This window comes from Parasteatoda tepidariorum, chromosome 12 (genome assembly GCF_982258835.1).
Source record: "Parasteatoda tepidariorum strain Cologne lab strain chromosome 12, Ptep-v5.0, whole genome shotgun sequence".
Classification (NCBI taxonomy): domain Eukaryota; kingdom Metazoa; phylum Arthropoda; class Arachnida; order Araneae; family Theridiidae; genus Parasteatoda; species Parasteatoda tepidariorum.
Window position 1 is genome coordinate 3,743,223 of NC_141766.1, and position 15,945 is coordinate 3,759,167.

At 34.6% G+C, this 15,945-nt stretch overlaps 1 protein-coding gene across 1 annotated transcript; it reads left to right on the top strand.

Annotated features, from left to right (window-relative positions):
* Positions 1-100: 100 nt before the first annotated feature.
* Positions 101-5,488, top strand: LOC147800921 (uncharacterized). Its single transcript, XM_087156075.1, has one exon. It carries the CDS (start codon positions 101-103, stop codon positions 5,486-5,488), a length of 5,388 nt encoding a protein of 1,795 aa, XP_087012201.1.
* The last annotated feature ends 10,457 nt before the right edge of the window (positions 5,489-15,945 follow it).

Below are 15,945 nucleotides of genomic sequence, written 5' to 3' on the forward strand. Positions count from 1 at the left end.
TAAATAATTTTTTACATGGCATCCCTGCCGGGATAGAGAAGACCGATTAGTTTTTCTTAAAAGATCGTGTATTTATCGAATTGATATATAATTTAAAAAGATGTCGGCAGATGAGAAAATTAAACACTTAAAAAGAAAACGAGGTTCCTTAAGAACAAGCGTAACAAATACACTGACTAAATTAGATGCAGAACTTTCGAAAACGGAAGATATAAATGTCAGTGTAATCGAAGAAGTAATCGAAACATTAACAAACAAATTTGATTCTTTGAGTTCTGTTGATAAAGAACTAGAACCACTCTTCAACGATGATGAATATCAATCAGAATTTGAAAAAACAGAAGAGTATCAAGATAAGGTAGTTATTTCTAAACTAAGAGCAAAAAAGAAAATAAATGAAATGCAAACGTCAGTAAAGAGTATGGAAAGCGAAAATATAACCTTACAACGTTCAATAAATAAAACAGAAATAAACGAATCAGCAGCAGAAAAGGTGCGCATTCAACTCCCGAAACTGAGTATCGCGAAATTTTATGGTGATGTCAGCCAATGGCTAACCTTTTGGAATAGTTTTGAAACAGCGATACACAATAATGAATTATTAGATAAAGTGGACAAATTTAACTATTTGAAGGCGCATTTAGGTGGGTCTGCTTTAAATACGGTTGAGGGTTTTTTAATTTCAAACGCATCGTATGATTCCGCAATTGAATTATTAAAAGATAGATTTGCTAAGAAAGATTTACTTATTCACACACATATGAGCGCTATTTTAAATATGCAACCGTTAAAAAGTTCAAACGATATTCGCGCTTTTAGAAAATTTTATGATAATTGCATGACACATATACGCAGTTTAGAATCATTAGAATTAAAACCGGAAAATTATGGAAGTGTATTGTGTCCTATGTTGCTTAAAATATTACCCCCAGATTTAGTATTAGAATATAATAAAATCGAAAATGAAAATGTATATTCAGATATAAAAGAGCTTTTAAATTTTCTTTCGAAAGCATTAAGTTGTAGAGAACGCTCAATTCAGATGAGTGCAGTAAGTGACCTTGGAAATAAATATCAAGTGGATCGGAGAAATCCGAGACACATCAGTCGGCACCATAATGAAGAAATAAATTTCTCCCCCTCTAGTAGAAAGTTAAATATTCAATCACGTGAAAATGAGAAACCGAAATATACGGCAACAGATTTATTGAGCTCTGAGATGAAACAGAACAGGAATAAAAAATCTTTCTGCGTTTTTTGTGAGGAACCGCATGATTCAGCGAGTTGTAAATTAGCAATGAGTTTATCGTTAGAAGAAAAAAAGAATATTTTGAAAAAAAGACGAGCTTGCTTTCGCTGTTTAATTATGAATCATAGGGCGGATCAGTGTTATTCAAAAATTGTTTGCACATTTTGTTCGAAGCGCCATGCATCAATAATGTGTTATTTAAATCATGATTTAAAAGGGAATGAATCCGATAATTCTGATAATAGTAATAAACTTGTTGAAAGTAGTGTTTTAACTAATAATTGTTGTTCTAATGAAGTTTATTTACAAACTTTAATTGTATATGTTCATGGTCAGAATTCTAAAAATTTAGTAAGAATAATTATTGATTTGGGTAGTCAAAGATCATATTGTAGTAAATTTATTGCTAAAACAATGGGTTTAAATTGCGTTGGGGAGGAAACTGTCACCCACGGACTTTTTGGAGGTATTGAAAATACTGAACAACATAAGCGGTATAGTGTTAAGCTAACTAGTCTAGATGAAAAATTCAGCTGTGAATTTGACGTGATGGATCAGAAGCAGATTTGTGCTCCTATTCCTAAAATAAGTGATTCCAACTGTAAACATGAATTAAAAGGTATGGGTATTTATGCAAGTGATATCGAATTAAAAGGGAATTCTTGTTTGTATGAAAAAAAACCAAATGAAATTCACATACTTATTGGGGCAGATCTTGCAAGTATCTTGCTAACGGGGAATATTAAACATCTATCAGGAGGGTTAGTAGCTGCTAATACGCGTCTTGGGTGGACAGTGCTGGGAAAATCTGTACGAGAAAACGCATTTAATACTCCTCAGTTATTATTAACTTTACATGTAGACTATGCCAAAATATCGGATCTCTGGGAGTTAGATTCTTTAGGAATTCACGATATGAGTGAAAAGCAAACAAAAACAGAAACCCAAGAAATTGTTCTAAAGCATTTCCAAGAAACATTAACCAGAGATCAAAGCGGTAGGTATCAGGTTTGTTTACCTTGGTTGGAGGGTCGTGTAACATTGTCGGATCATAAAGAATTGGCCAAGAAAAGGCTTAGCAATACCGTGCAATCGCGTAATTCTAGTAATATGTTAAAGGCGTATCAAGATGTATTTGATGAGTGGGAAAAAGAAGGCATTATAGAGCAGGTTTTGTCAGATCATAACAATATAAATAATGCAGACTCCGCAGAGCACTTCTTACCTCATAGACCAGTCATCAAAGAGAATTCAACGACTAAAATTCGTCCCGTGTTTGATGGGTCAGCTAAAACTCGTAATTCTTTATCGTTAAATGAGTGTATTGAAAAAGGGCCAAATTTGATAGAGCTAATACCATCAGTTTTAAATCGTTTTAGATGGGGTAAAATCGGTGTTATAGCCGATATTCGCAAAGCCTTTTTACAAATAAGCCTGCAAGAAAGTGATAGGAATTTTTTGAAGTTTTTATGGTGGAGAGACGGTGACCCTCGCAAATTAATTACTTACAGGCACTGTCGCGTTGTTTTTGGTGTTTCGTGCAGCCCTTTTCTGCTAGCTGCCGTTTTAAACCACCATTTGGAAAACGTACCAGAAAACTTAAAGCATTTGGCTAAGAAACTAAAAGACTCCATGTACGTGGACAATTGTGTAGCAAGTGTTGATTCTGTTGCAGAACTAGAATATTTTCGATCAGAATCTCAGAAACTGCTAGCTTCTGCGAAATTTGACTTGCGTGGCTGGATAGATAATGCACACACTTCAGAGAATAAAGTTGAGGAAAATTTACAAGTTACGAATTCCGAAAACTTTAAAGTCCCAGTTTTAGGGCTTTTGTGGAGCTTTAAGAACGATACGTTGTCTTGCGATATTAACGATATCAGTATCGATGATAAAAGCATAACTAAGAGAAAAATATTATCATTGGCACATAAGATATTCGACCCTATTGGGTTCACGTGCCCAGTGACTCTAATACCGAAACTACTTCTCCAAGATTGTTGGAAAGCTCAAGTCTCTTGGGATGCTGAACTGCCGAAAGATATCGTTCAAAAGTTTAATAATTGGAGAAACCAAATCTCAGATTTGAAAGACATTGAAATTCCTCGAAATTACTCATGCTTGGATTTGAATGACGCAAAATTGACTTTGCATGTTTTTTGCGACGCATCCAAACTTTCTTATGCTACTGGAATTTTCTTGAGAGCAGAATGGGGAAATGAAGTGACTTGTCAGTTACTACAAGCTAGATCACGAGTGGCACCATTAAAGAATGTGTCTATCCCGAGATTGGAATTACTCGCCTGTAACATCGGAGTGAGACTAGCAACATCTGTAAAAAATGATCTGAACTTGAAGGATATCCAAACATTTTATTGGTCTGATTCCATGGACGCATTGTATTGGATAAAGAAAGAAGGTCCATGGGTTGTATTTGTGACCAATAGGGTAAAAGAAATAAGAGCTTTGTCCCAAGTTAGTGAATGGAATTATGTTCCAGGAATTCAAAACCCGGCCGATTTACCTTCTAGGGGGTGTTCGGTGAAAACGCTTATCAAGGGAAAATGGTGGCACGGGCCGCAATGGCTGAAAGACTCTAGAGACCGCTGGCCTAATTACAAATTGATTCCAGATGAAAAGGTGATAAACTCTGAGAAGAAGAAAATTGTCGAGTCTTCCTTGAATAAAGAAAATGACAAATACTATCATCGCATTTCTTCGTACAAAAGAATAATAAGAATCACCGGTTGGATTTTAAGATTTTTCAGAAATGCTAAGACGCCTAGTGATAAAAGATCTGGACAACTATGTGCTGAGGAACTGAAGAAGGCCGAACTTAAAATTCTGAAGAAAGTCCAGGATGAAGAATTCTTTGGAGGAACAGAAAACCAATTGAAGTCTCTAAAAATTATAACAGACAATGATGGTCTCCTAAGGGTTAAAACCAAAGTTTTCATGAGAATAGATGAAGAGGATTTTAGACTTCCACTACTTTTACCATCAAATCATCACGTGGTAAAAAGTCTAATAATCAGTAAACATCAAGAGTTAGGACATGCCGGAGTACCATTTTTAATGACTGCCTTAAGAGAAAATTATTGGATCTTAAAGAGTAGAAGAACCATAAAGAAAGCCATAAAGATGTGCGTTGTATGCCAAAGGTTCAATTCAAGACCAGCTAGTATTCCTGAAGGACCATTACCGGAAGATCGAGTAAAGGAAGCGTCTGTTTTTGAGATAATTGGTTTAGATGTGGCAGGTCCTTTGTACCTTAAAGAAAGACAAAAGGTGTGGATACTTTTAATAACATGTGCTATCTACCGAGCAGTTCATTTGGAACTTTTGACTGCTTTATCCACTGACAACTTCTTATTGGCTCTAAGAAGGTTCATTTCACGACGCGGAAGACCTTCGAAGATCTATTCGGATAATGGGACTAACTTCGTCGGATTTGAAAAACTGCTGAGAAATGTTGATCTCGAGAGATTGAAAGGTGAAATCGCTCCCATCACTTGGAAATTTATACCACCTTCAGCTCCATGGTGGGGTGGTTTCTGGGAACGTTTAGTAGGTCTTATGAAGCAGATTTTGAGAAAAGTGCTGGGAAGAACTTCGCTAAGTTATGAGGAAATGGCTACTGTTTTGTGCGAATGTGAGTGTCTTCTCAATTCAAGACCACTTACCCATGTTTCTGATGATGCAAATGACTTGAATCCAATTACACCAGCAATGTTTTTGCAGGAAAACAAAAGTAATGATGTTACAGATCTTGACCAATGCAGCCAAACAGATGGAAAAAGTTTAAATAAACGTTTGGCATACCGGTTAAGAATTTTAAAAGATCTACGTTCGAGATTTCGAGTGGATTACCTAGGACAACTACGAGAAAGTTACAGAAAGAAAAATAACGTCCCTGTTCCTAAAGTAGGTGACATAGTACTCGTATGGAGTGACAACATCAAGAGACTTAACTGGCCGATGGCACGAATTTTGGAAACATATCACAGTCAAGATGGACTTGTTCGTTTAGCGAAAATAAAGACAAAATCTGGTGTCTTTATTCGCCCTGTTCAGAAACTGTGCCCTATGGAACTGGATGGTTGTGATGTTATTGTCAATAATACTCCGAATGATTGTGTCAACCCTAACCCTTTAGTGACTGATAACTACAGAAAAACTGATTCTGTGACCACTCGAGCTGGTAGGGTTGTGAGAGTGCCTCAACGTTTTGGACAGTAATATGTGTTGAGTTTCAGTGATCGACATCTCTAAAACTCAAGAGGGGAGTGTCGAGAAACTGCGACGAACAATCTAACTTTAAAATTTTAACTGTAACTGTAGCGAGGCGGAAGTTTTGTAAACAGTAGGGGAATGATCGCCTCAGAGAGAAGAGGTTGATATGTTATGCTCATTTCAAAAAAAGCTTAATGTTTCGTTTTCAATTATGTTTCTTGTTACGTTTTGTGTTAAATATTAAATGTTTTAAAAAGAAATAGTTAATTCCTTTAATGGCAGAACTTGTTACTTTTTATTATTGACATCTTTTTATTTTTACAAGAGTAGCGATCCTTTTTAAAGCGAAAGAAAAGCTTTCCATCTTCTCACCGGGAAAATTGAAGAACAACAGAAATTGCAGGTAAGGTAATTTTACCTTTACCTTTAATTAAGAATTATTATTGAATTTAATTGAGTTGATTGATAAATAATTTTTTACACTTACTATTACGTAGTTTAAAATTACTGTTTTTTTCTTCTTCTTCTTTTTGTTCTTTTTTTTTTTTTTTTAATTTCTAAGCTAATATGTCATTTTCCTGGCATTCAAAATTTGATGAAAGTTTTAAAGTCTATATCTGAAAATCTAGCATCATAATAAATTTTATTTCTTTCATGATATTCTTTGGTTCTTTGAATTGCTATTTTTTTAGCTTCCTCAACAGGTGGATAGATTTCTTCATTTAAGGGATTTTCATAGGGGAGTCTACCACGCATGAGGTATGCAGGTGGAAATTTTGTTACAGAATGGGGAGTTAAATTATGAGTATTTATCTTTTAACAAAGTAGGCCAGGGAGTTTTAGTAGGTTTTTCATTAATTTTACATTTTAAACGTGTAATTATTGTTTGACCAAGGCGTTCTACATTGCCATTAGACTGCGGATGATGTGCAGTTGTCAATAATTGTTCAATCTTATTATGCTTCAAAAACTTTTTAAAATGAGAAGAAGCAAAGGCAACGTTTCGATCACTCAACAAAGATTTAGGAATTTGATTTTGAAAAATTTGATGTAAAAAATTAGTATAGGTTTCTGAACTAATGGATTTTGACGCAAAAGCCCAAATGTATCTCGTGAGGTGGTCAATAATTAAAGTTAAATACTTTTTGTTGAATTATAGAAATTTAATCCGCCTACACTATCTATTGCTAGTAAGTCAAAAGACTGATTAACAGGGGGTAAGGATTGTAATAATCCAAATCTTTTTTGTCGCGGTTTTTTATTTAGTTGGCACGTATGACAATGTTTACAAAATTTTGTTATATCTGAAGTTATGTTATTCCAATAATAAACAGGGGTTATTAAGTTAATCATTTTTTGGATTCCTGGATGGTTAAATTTATCATAAGCAATTTGCAGTAGTTTTAATCTCAACGAAAATGGAACAACTATTTTAGTAAAATTTTTCTTACGTACACATAAAACATTATTGATATCAGCAAAATTACCTTGTAAGTTATCATTCCTTTGAGCTTCACTTATTTCACTCAATTTTAAGAAATGTGAAACACGAGCATTATTATTTTTACTATTGATTTTGACAAGTGAATGTGTTGCATCTCTCGAAAGCCAATCTGCTTCAACATTAGTAGAAGCTTTTGTGTATTTAATATCATATTCATACATACTTAACAATAATGACCATCTAAATAATCTACCTTTTAAATTTTTAATATTTTTTAGCCAAACCAAAGCAGCATGGTCAGTATGTATGGAGAATTTTTGGCCAAAAAGGTAATGATGGAATTTATTTAAAGAATCTACTATGGCAAGACGTTCAAGTTCTGTAATTGCATAGTTTTTTACATAGTCCCTTAAGGAACGAGTATGAAAAGCTACAGGATGCAATACGCCACATTCATCTGTCTGTTTTAACACAGCACCAATTCCAGCTAACGATGCATCAACAAAAAGATTACATTCATGATTAGGATTAAAAATTTTCAAAATTGGTTTACAAAACTGGTTTACATTGGTTTACATTTTTTAAAAATTCAAAGGATTGTTGACACTTTTCTGACCACACCCATTTTACATCTTTCTTTAACAAGTTATTTAAAGGATGTCGAATATTTGCATAACTATCAATAAATTTATTGTAAACATTTATTGATCCAAGAAATCTTTGCAATGTTTTCAAACTTTTAGGGGGCATTAATTTTTTAATCGAATCAATATTATGGTTATCGGGTGATACAATCCTATTGCTTATTTCATATCCTAAAAATTCTATTTGATTTTGCAAAAATGAACATTTTGAAAGTTTTAATTTCAAGTTTTCGTGTTTACAAATATCAAAATTCTTTTTAAGATGGGCTAAATGTTCATCATAAGAATTAGAAAATATAATGATATCATCAAAATAGTTTGTAGCAAATTTAATTTTACGTTTATTTAAAATTCTACGAATTTTACGTTGAAAGAGGTTTAGTGCATTCTTCCAGCCAAAAGGCAATCTTAAGTATTCACCATTGTGAGTAGCGAATGCTAATTTCTCAGTGTCATCAGGATGAATACGAAAATGATGATATCCCTGCGATAAATCTATTTTAGAATAATAAATACTGTTGGACAATTTTTCAATTAAAGACTGTATTAAAGGTAGAGGTTCAGGATCTGTTTTTCTGATTTAATTTCCTAAAATCAACACATAAATGACTCTTTTTATTTTCATCTTTTTTAAAGACTAAAGTTACAGGGGCAGCATAAGGGGAGGAACTTTCTTTTATAATGTTATTTTTTAACAATTCTTCTATTTGTACATCACTTTCTTGTTGTTGCTTTGGGGATGTTTTGTAACTTCATTCTTACTTCCCTCACTGGAAATATTAAGACTGTCAGTAATTTTGATTAAGTCCGAAATATTGAAATTATTACAAATTTCTTTAAGTTTATTCGAAAATTCTTCATCATTTGGTTCAAAAGAGAATTCCGAAAAATTTAGTATTTTATTACGATTTAATCGTGATATATCATTAGGAAATAAAAGTTTGAATTATAACTTCATTTTATTTGCCGTCACTAGTTTAATTAACGTTTGAATCACATTTATCTCTTTCAAAAACATTTTAAATGTAACAATATTATATTATAATTTTAAAAAAAACAAAACAAGGTAAACATATGAAATGCCATTCAACCATGAACAATACTCTATAGATTAAATTTCATACTAAAACGTTTTATATCACTACTCATATCTATTTTCAATAAAATATGAACAATCTACTCGCCAACGTCGACCTTCATCAATTTTTCGTTGAAGAGAGAAAAAAAATATATAAATATTTTTCAAACGCGCACTTATTTCGTAGTGATATTCATGATGGATATTCATGATATTTACTCGCGCACAAAACTTTTGTTTTCACTTTTCTCACAAACTTGAGCACTAAGAACTGTAGGGTCATCGGTCAACTCTATGGATGGGACACACATCAACTGGTTTCAGGGGACCATCTCGATCAGCATTCCACTAACGACGAGATACAGGTAGTTGACGATGGGATGAGGAATCCTTCCTTTCCTTTTACGCTGAAAGGTAACTTTTCCCCCGTTTGTCTGGGATGGGAATTCCGACGCAACAGCCAGCCTTCGTTAAGCTTAGTTCCCAAGAGATAGAACTGCGTAAGTTTCCTCCAAAAGATTTCCTCTGCGAAAAAAATCCTGCCGGCTTGTAATAACAGGACTATATCCCTGTTATCATTGGTTACAATTAGCTCAAATAATTCAGTCGTGAACCAATTATTCCTTCATTAGTTTTATTTACAGTTAGGTTGGTGGCTGAAACATTTCACATCCACTCTTCACAAGGGAGGGGGGTGGACAAAACTCCGGATGGTTCCGGCAGATCTTACATGGAATACATCATACAGCAAGAGTCCCAAAATGGAATATCTCCACACCTATTCTTTGCAAAAGACATTTTATGAAAAGAGTTTTAATGCTTTTATTAATGCAAAAGAATTTATAATTTTTGTATACACACACATGCACACACACACACACATATATATATATATTTATATATATATTTATATATATATATATATATATATATATATATATATATATATATATATATATATATATATATATATATATATATATATATATATATATATACACTGGTTATCATAAATTAAGGAAAATTCACAAAAATCGCGATAACTCAAGAAATTACACATGGAATTTTATGAAACTTACCCACAATATACAACACATAGTAAGGTATTAAACAACATAAAAAGAAATTATCAGACATTAATAGTAGTATAGAAATTAGCACATGTATAAAATAAATTAATTGGAAGTATCGGTTTGCAATAGAAAAAGTACCTTTAATATGGAATATGATTGCCTCTAGAAGCAATACAGCACAAACAGCGATGTGTGATGCTTTCAATTATGCGGTCTATCAGTTCAATAGGAAGTGAGAGCCATTGCTCTTGTAAAGCAGTTGCAAGCGTGGCAAGGGTCTGAGGGGGCGGATTGATGGCAGATACACGCCTCCCTAGAGCATCCCAAACGTGCTCGATAGGATTCAAGTCCGGGGATCGAGCTGGCCACTCCATGCGAGTAATTGTTTCCTGTTGAAGATAATCATCAACAATGCGAGCTCTGTGTGGTCTTGCATTATCGTCCTGTAACAGGAAGCAATCACCAATTGCCCCGGCATATGGGCGCACATAAGCATCAAGGATGTTGTCTCGATAAACCTGAGCATTCACGGTTCCCCTTGGAAAGACATGGAGGTATGTGCGCCCTCCTAAGGATATGCCTCCCCAAACACAGACACTGCCTCTTCCGTATGCATCTCTTTCACGGATGTTTGATGGATGATAACGGGTCCCAGGTTCTCTCCATATCAAATAACGTCTACTGTCACTTTCTAGACTAAACCTGGACTCATCCGTAAAGAGAACAGGCCTCCATTGATCTGACGTCCAGTGGACATGTTGTCGGGCCCACTGCAAACGGTCTCTCCTATGGCGTGATGTGAGCGGCACGCAAATGGCTGGTCGTCTCGCATACAGACCACCTTCGTGGAGCCTTCTGCGCACAGTTGACGTTGACACCAACCTTCCGGTGGCTGCAGCAAGAGAGGATCTAAGATGTGTCGGAGTAGCGGTTCTATTCCTGCGTGCACTTAATGTCAAATATCGGTCATCGGCACTGGTCGTAACAGTTGGCCGTCCTTGACTGAACCTCCTAGATGCCGAATCTGTGGTTTGAAATTGCCTCCAAAGTCTATGAACCACAGATGGACTCACATTTAGCCATCTGGCCACTTCTGATTGACTCTGCCCTGCCTCTAGTCTCCCGATGGCTCTCCATCGTAGTTCTTCAGGCAAATGATGCCTAGAGGTCATTATTACGAATTGGCTATCTCAGATTTTCAATGTCGCAATCACAGTAAAATTTGTGTGCTTTCTCTCAAACTTGGACTTTTATGCTCCAGGCAGATGACGTAAGCCGAGTGCAGCGCCACTAATTTGCATATTGCAATTTTACTCAGCTACTCTTAGTGGACAACATATGCAAATTTTGCACGGTTTGGCTTACTTTTGAAAGAGTTATCGCTATTTTTGTGATTTTTCCTTAATTTATGATAACCAGTGTATATATATATATACAGTGAAACCTCCTGCTATGGACACTCCTGCAAAACGGACGCCTCTCAATACGGACATATTTTTAATTCCCCGGGAATCTTCTATGAATAAACCATTACGTACATTCTCCGCAAAGCGGACACTCCCGGTACCGGACGGGGACAGTCATTTTGGTCCTAAAATAACGCAACTTTTCACCATTTTTAAAGCATGTAAATAAAAATTTTTGTCTTATCCATAACTGAAAATAATGTTAAGCTATTTCACCACCGAAAAATCAATCTTTCTCCTGTCACCTTGCCTTATCTTTGTAAAGAAAGGAGAGAAAATGGTACTGCACTCCTGAAATAATTCTGACATCGGCATCTTTTCATTTGGACCACACAGGTTATGAGACCCCTCAAGTTGAAATGACTTCTCTCAATGCTTCTTCCCCATTGAAAATTTCTTTAATTTTCTTATCAATTTGAAGACTGTATTTAACCAACTGGGGTAAAAAAAAGAGTAGAAGTATAATCTTTGAGGTGTTTATATAAATGAAACATTTATTCAGACACTTGATAGCTGATCAATTGTGAATAATCATCTCCTTAGGTCCTCATGACTTACAGGTATGCATTACTTTTATTTAGATCCTTGCAACCACTCCCTTTCAGAACCTCACTTTAAAAGCTCGGGATAGGCAAAATTGCAAGTCTTTTTCATATTCTCCATGGCGAGATAAAGCTGGGACAAATCCAAACAATCCCTGCAAGGGGGAAACCATCAATGTAAATATCCCACGAACACTGTTTTCCATACTGCATATAATGTAATAAAATGCCTTTTTATCAGAAGCCGACTAAGTCTCTTCAATTATCTAGCCTTTAAAGGCATAACATTACAAGCCGGCACTGGCAAAGTAATTTGTTTGGAAATAATGGTCACAGAAATAAACAACAAAAAATCCTTGTTTCACTTCAACGAAAAGATTAAAGAATGAATATTTTTTACCTTCCGAAAAAGAAGATGGAAATAATTATTTTACATGTCAACCAAGTCCGATGGATATGGTGAAAATGCTGAATTCCGTATAGTTCCTTCCCAAAGGAAATAAATAGAACGAATCATCGAGTGGGCCACCTGCAGAATTATTCTATATTTCAGCAAGTTCCTGTGGATGGAATGAAAAGACAGAAAAGGAATCATCAAAAGCCATCTGGAGAATTTCAACTCCTTAGAATCCCCAACTCTGCAGAAGAAATGATTGCATCTTTTTGCAGTTAATATTAGGCGGCATTCACCGTCTAGGTGTCGACACCTGAAAGAACACTTGCATCGAAATCATGAAAAAAATCTGGATAAAGAATAGGGATTTCCAACTGCTCGGAATCAAATATAAACACTAAAATGTTTAAGTTAAACTTTTTAATTTATAATTACACTGATGTGCAAAACTTAAGCAACAAGTGCGTTTTTTGTCATAACTCTACAAGAAATCATCCGATTGACATGAAATTTGAATATGATGTACATTATTTTGTACTTAAACGATGGTAAAAGAATAATGGCACAGAAGTGAATATAAAGCTTAAAGTAGGGTATGGAACAAAAAAAGGCTTTATTTGACATATAATGGCGTTACACATGATTGCCTGAAGAAGCGTAAGTACAACTGGCAGATGTTCCCTAGTATGGGATATGCCCGCCCCTTACTGTAATTGTTGCTTGCCATCGTCTCTCCATGTTAAGCACCCGATTATCCAGGAGTTCTTGGGGTAAATGTCTCCATTCCTCCTTTAACGCATCTTTCAGCTGATGGGTGTTACCAGGAGGATACTGTCGTGTCGCAAGACGTCTCCCTAATGCATCCCACACATGCTCTATGGGATTTAGATCTGGAGAGTACGCTGGCCAATCCATTCGTGTGATATCTTCACTTTCCAGTAGCTCTTGAACATTAACAGTACGGTGTGGCCGGGCATTCTCATCCATAAAAATTAAATCTTGTCCAATGGCCCCTCGGAACAGACGCACATGGGGTAGGATTACCTCATTGCAGTAGCGGTCTCCAGTTACAGAACCTCGGTAAAAGATCTGAAGCTCTGTCCACCCGTTCAACATGAAGCCACCCTAGACGACAACTCCAGGACCACCGTAACGATCTCTTTCCACGATGTTATTGGGATGAAATCGAGGTCCAACCTCTCTCCAGATCAACTGACGTTGAGAATCGCTTGTAGCACTAAAACGACTCTCATCTGTGAAGAGGACGCGACTCCATTGATGAGGTGTCCAGGTTTCGTGTTCTCTGCACCACTCTAAACGGTGCCGCCGATGGCCAACTTTTAAAGGTATGCAGCGTTCAGGACGTCTAACAAATAAGCCACCTTTGTGGAGGCGTCTGGCCACTGTAAATCTTGATACTTGTCGTCCTGTGGCTGTGCACAGTTGTTGAGATATGGTGCTCGCTGACTGAAAACGGTTTCTTTTCGCCTGGAAGACAATGTAACTATCATCTCTTGGTGTTGTTTTCCTTGGACGGCCACCACCAACCTTCCGAACAGCTGTACCAGTAGTTTTAAAGGCATTCCAAGCACGAGAAACAACACTTTTGTTGATCCCGAACTCTTCGGCGACACTGGTCACACTACGCCCCTCCTCAAGCTTCCCAATCATTCTTCCTCGAGTAAAGTCGTCTAAATGATTTCTTGAAGACATGTTTCACTAAACAAATCACTTGCACTTGCAGCGAAAATCTTTAACTACGGTGCTCATCATCCTTTTATCACAGCTTTGACCTGCGCGCGCCGACCCACAAGGTTTACGTACACTTACATCACCTACGACGTTTTATTTCTAAAATTCGCATGCAAATAATCTTTCTACTGAATTACGTGCATATTATACTGCAATTTCATGGCTATCTAATACTTTGATGGGGAGCTGTGGCCGAAAAACCACTTGTTGCTTAAGTTTTGCACACCAGTGTATAAATTTGCAATATGACAACAAAGCACTTTGTTCTTTTAAATGGGTAAGTTATTTTTATAAAAAATATTCAATTTCTATAAGAATTTTCATTTTGTTTTAAAAAGAAATACAATTGTTTCTTATTTTTTAATTGAATATTATGTATAAGTATTTTGTGAAATTATGCTCTTCATTAAAGTTAATTTTAAAAGAAAAAGAAGAAAAAAATGTTGATAAATAGTAAGAAATGAAAATTCTAAAACATAATGAGCCAGAATGGTTCGAAATATTGAGGTACATTATGTTAATATTCTCTTATTGTTTGCATTATTTATTTTGTCATTATTATTACTTGTATTATTATTTACAAAATTTTTGAAAAAGTTTACATATAAAAATAAGAAAGAAAAAATAATTCATGAGTGTAATATCAATGATAATCATGATAATATTAAAAGTAATTGTGGAATATATAGGGAGTCGAATTCGGTTAATTCAAAAAGTATACAAACTTCTAATGATTTTAATAATACTGAAATTTATGCCAATGTAGAAAAAAATAATTCAAATGTAACACAAAATGTAAATGCAATTGAATTTAGGATAAATTTTTCAGATTTTGAAACAGTTGTTCCACTTTTTAAAGGTAAAAGACATGAAAATGTTAAGTGGTGGTTCGAAGTATTTGAAGATCAGGCTAAATTTTTTAATTTGTCTCCTTTACATAAATTTGTATATGCAAAAAGGTGTTTACGCGAAAATGCGCTGATATTTTTTCGTAGCCATCCAATATTAATTCGTTTTCTCAATTGAAAGAATTAGTAATCGATGAATTTCTTGTTTCCTATAACTCAGCCGAAATTCATGAAATTTTAAGAAATAGGAAAAAGCGTACTCATGAATCAGTGCAAGAATATTTCTTAAAATTCAAAGAAATTGCAAATCAAAATAATGTTGATGAACAATCTTTAATGAAATATTGTATTAATGGCATACACGATACAGTAGATAATAAAGCTATATTATATGGGTCAAATAATTTAAAAGATTTTAAAAATAAACTAAGGATATATGACCAAATTTGCATGGATAGAGAAAAAAATAAAGTACATGATAATTACGTATTACGTACGTTACAATACTCCTAAATTACAAAAGCAAGAGGAGGTTAAATTGCATTTAAGTGATTGTAAAAATGATGAGAATCAGACGCCACACAAGGTGCGAGATTTGCCGCCCAGACCTTGTAAATTTTGCGAAAAAATAGGCATACAGAAAACATATCACTGGGGGCAATCCTGTTCAAATAATCCGGCTATAACTAGAAATAAAGCTGGAACATCAAAGACTAATAAGTATCAATTACTTGTGTCAGGATTAGGACTGGGTGATATAAAAAATTTTATATCGTGATGCATCGTCAGTTTTGCATCGCGATATAGAGATGTATCGCGATATAGTATTTTTGAATTTCATTTACTTGTAAGGCACAAAAAATCGGATTTCTATCAAAACTTCATACTCAGATTGATTTAAATCAATTTATGAATTTGAAGATATATATGTTTTGCTTAAGAAAGATATTAATGTTATATTTTCTAAAAATGATCGCGCAAACGAAAGATTTCTTAGTTTAAAAATAAATAATAAAAAAATAAATAAAATTGAAATTTATCAATATATTTACCTAACAATATAGAAAGAAAATTAAAAAAATAAGTTCGTTAAAAATTATTTGTATGCGTAACACAAAGTGCTAAATAAATTTAAAAAAAAAAAAAAAAAAAAAAAAAAAAAAAAACGCTTTTGAAACAAAGTGCTAAATTATTAAAAAAAAAAAAAAAAAAAAAAAAAAAA

Excerpts from the sequence above, each read along its gene's own strand:
- LOC147800921 (XM_087156075.1), top strand. The coding sequence starts at position 101 with ATGTCGGCAGATGAGAAAATTAAACACTTAAAAAGAAAACGAGGTTCC.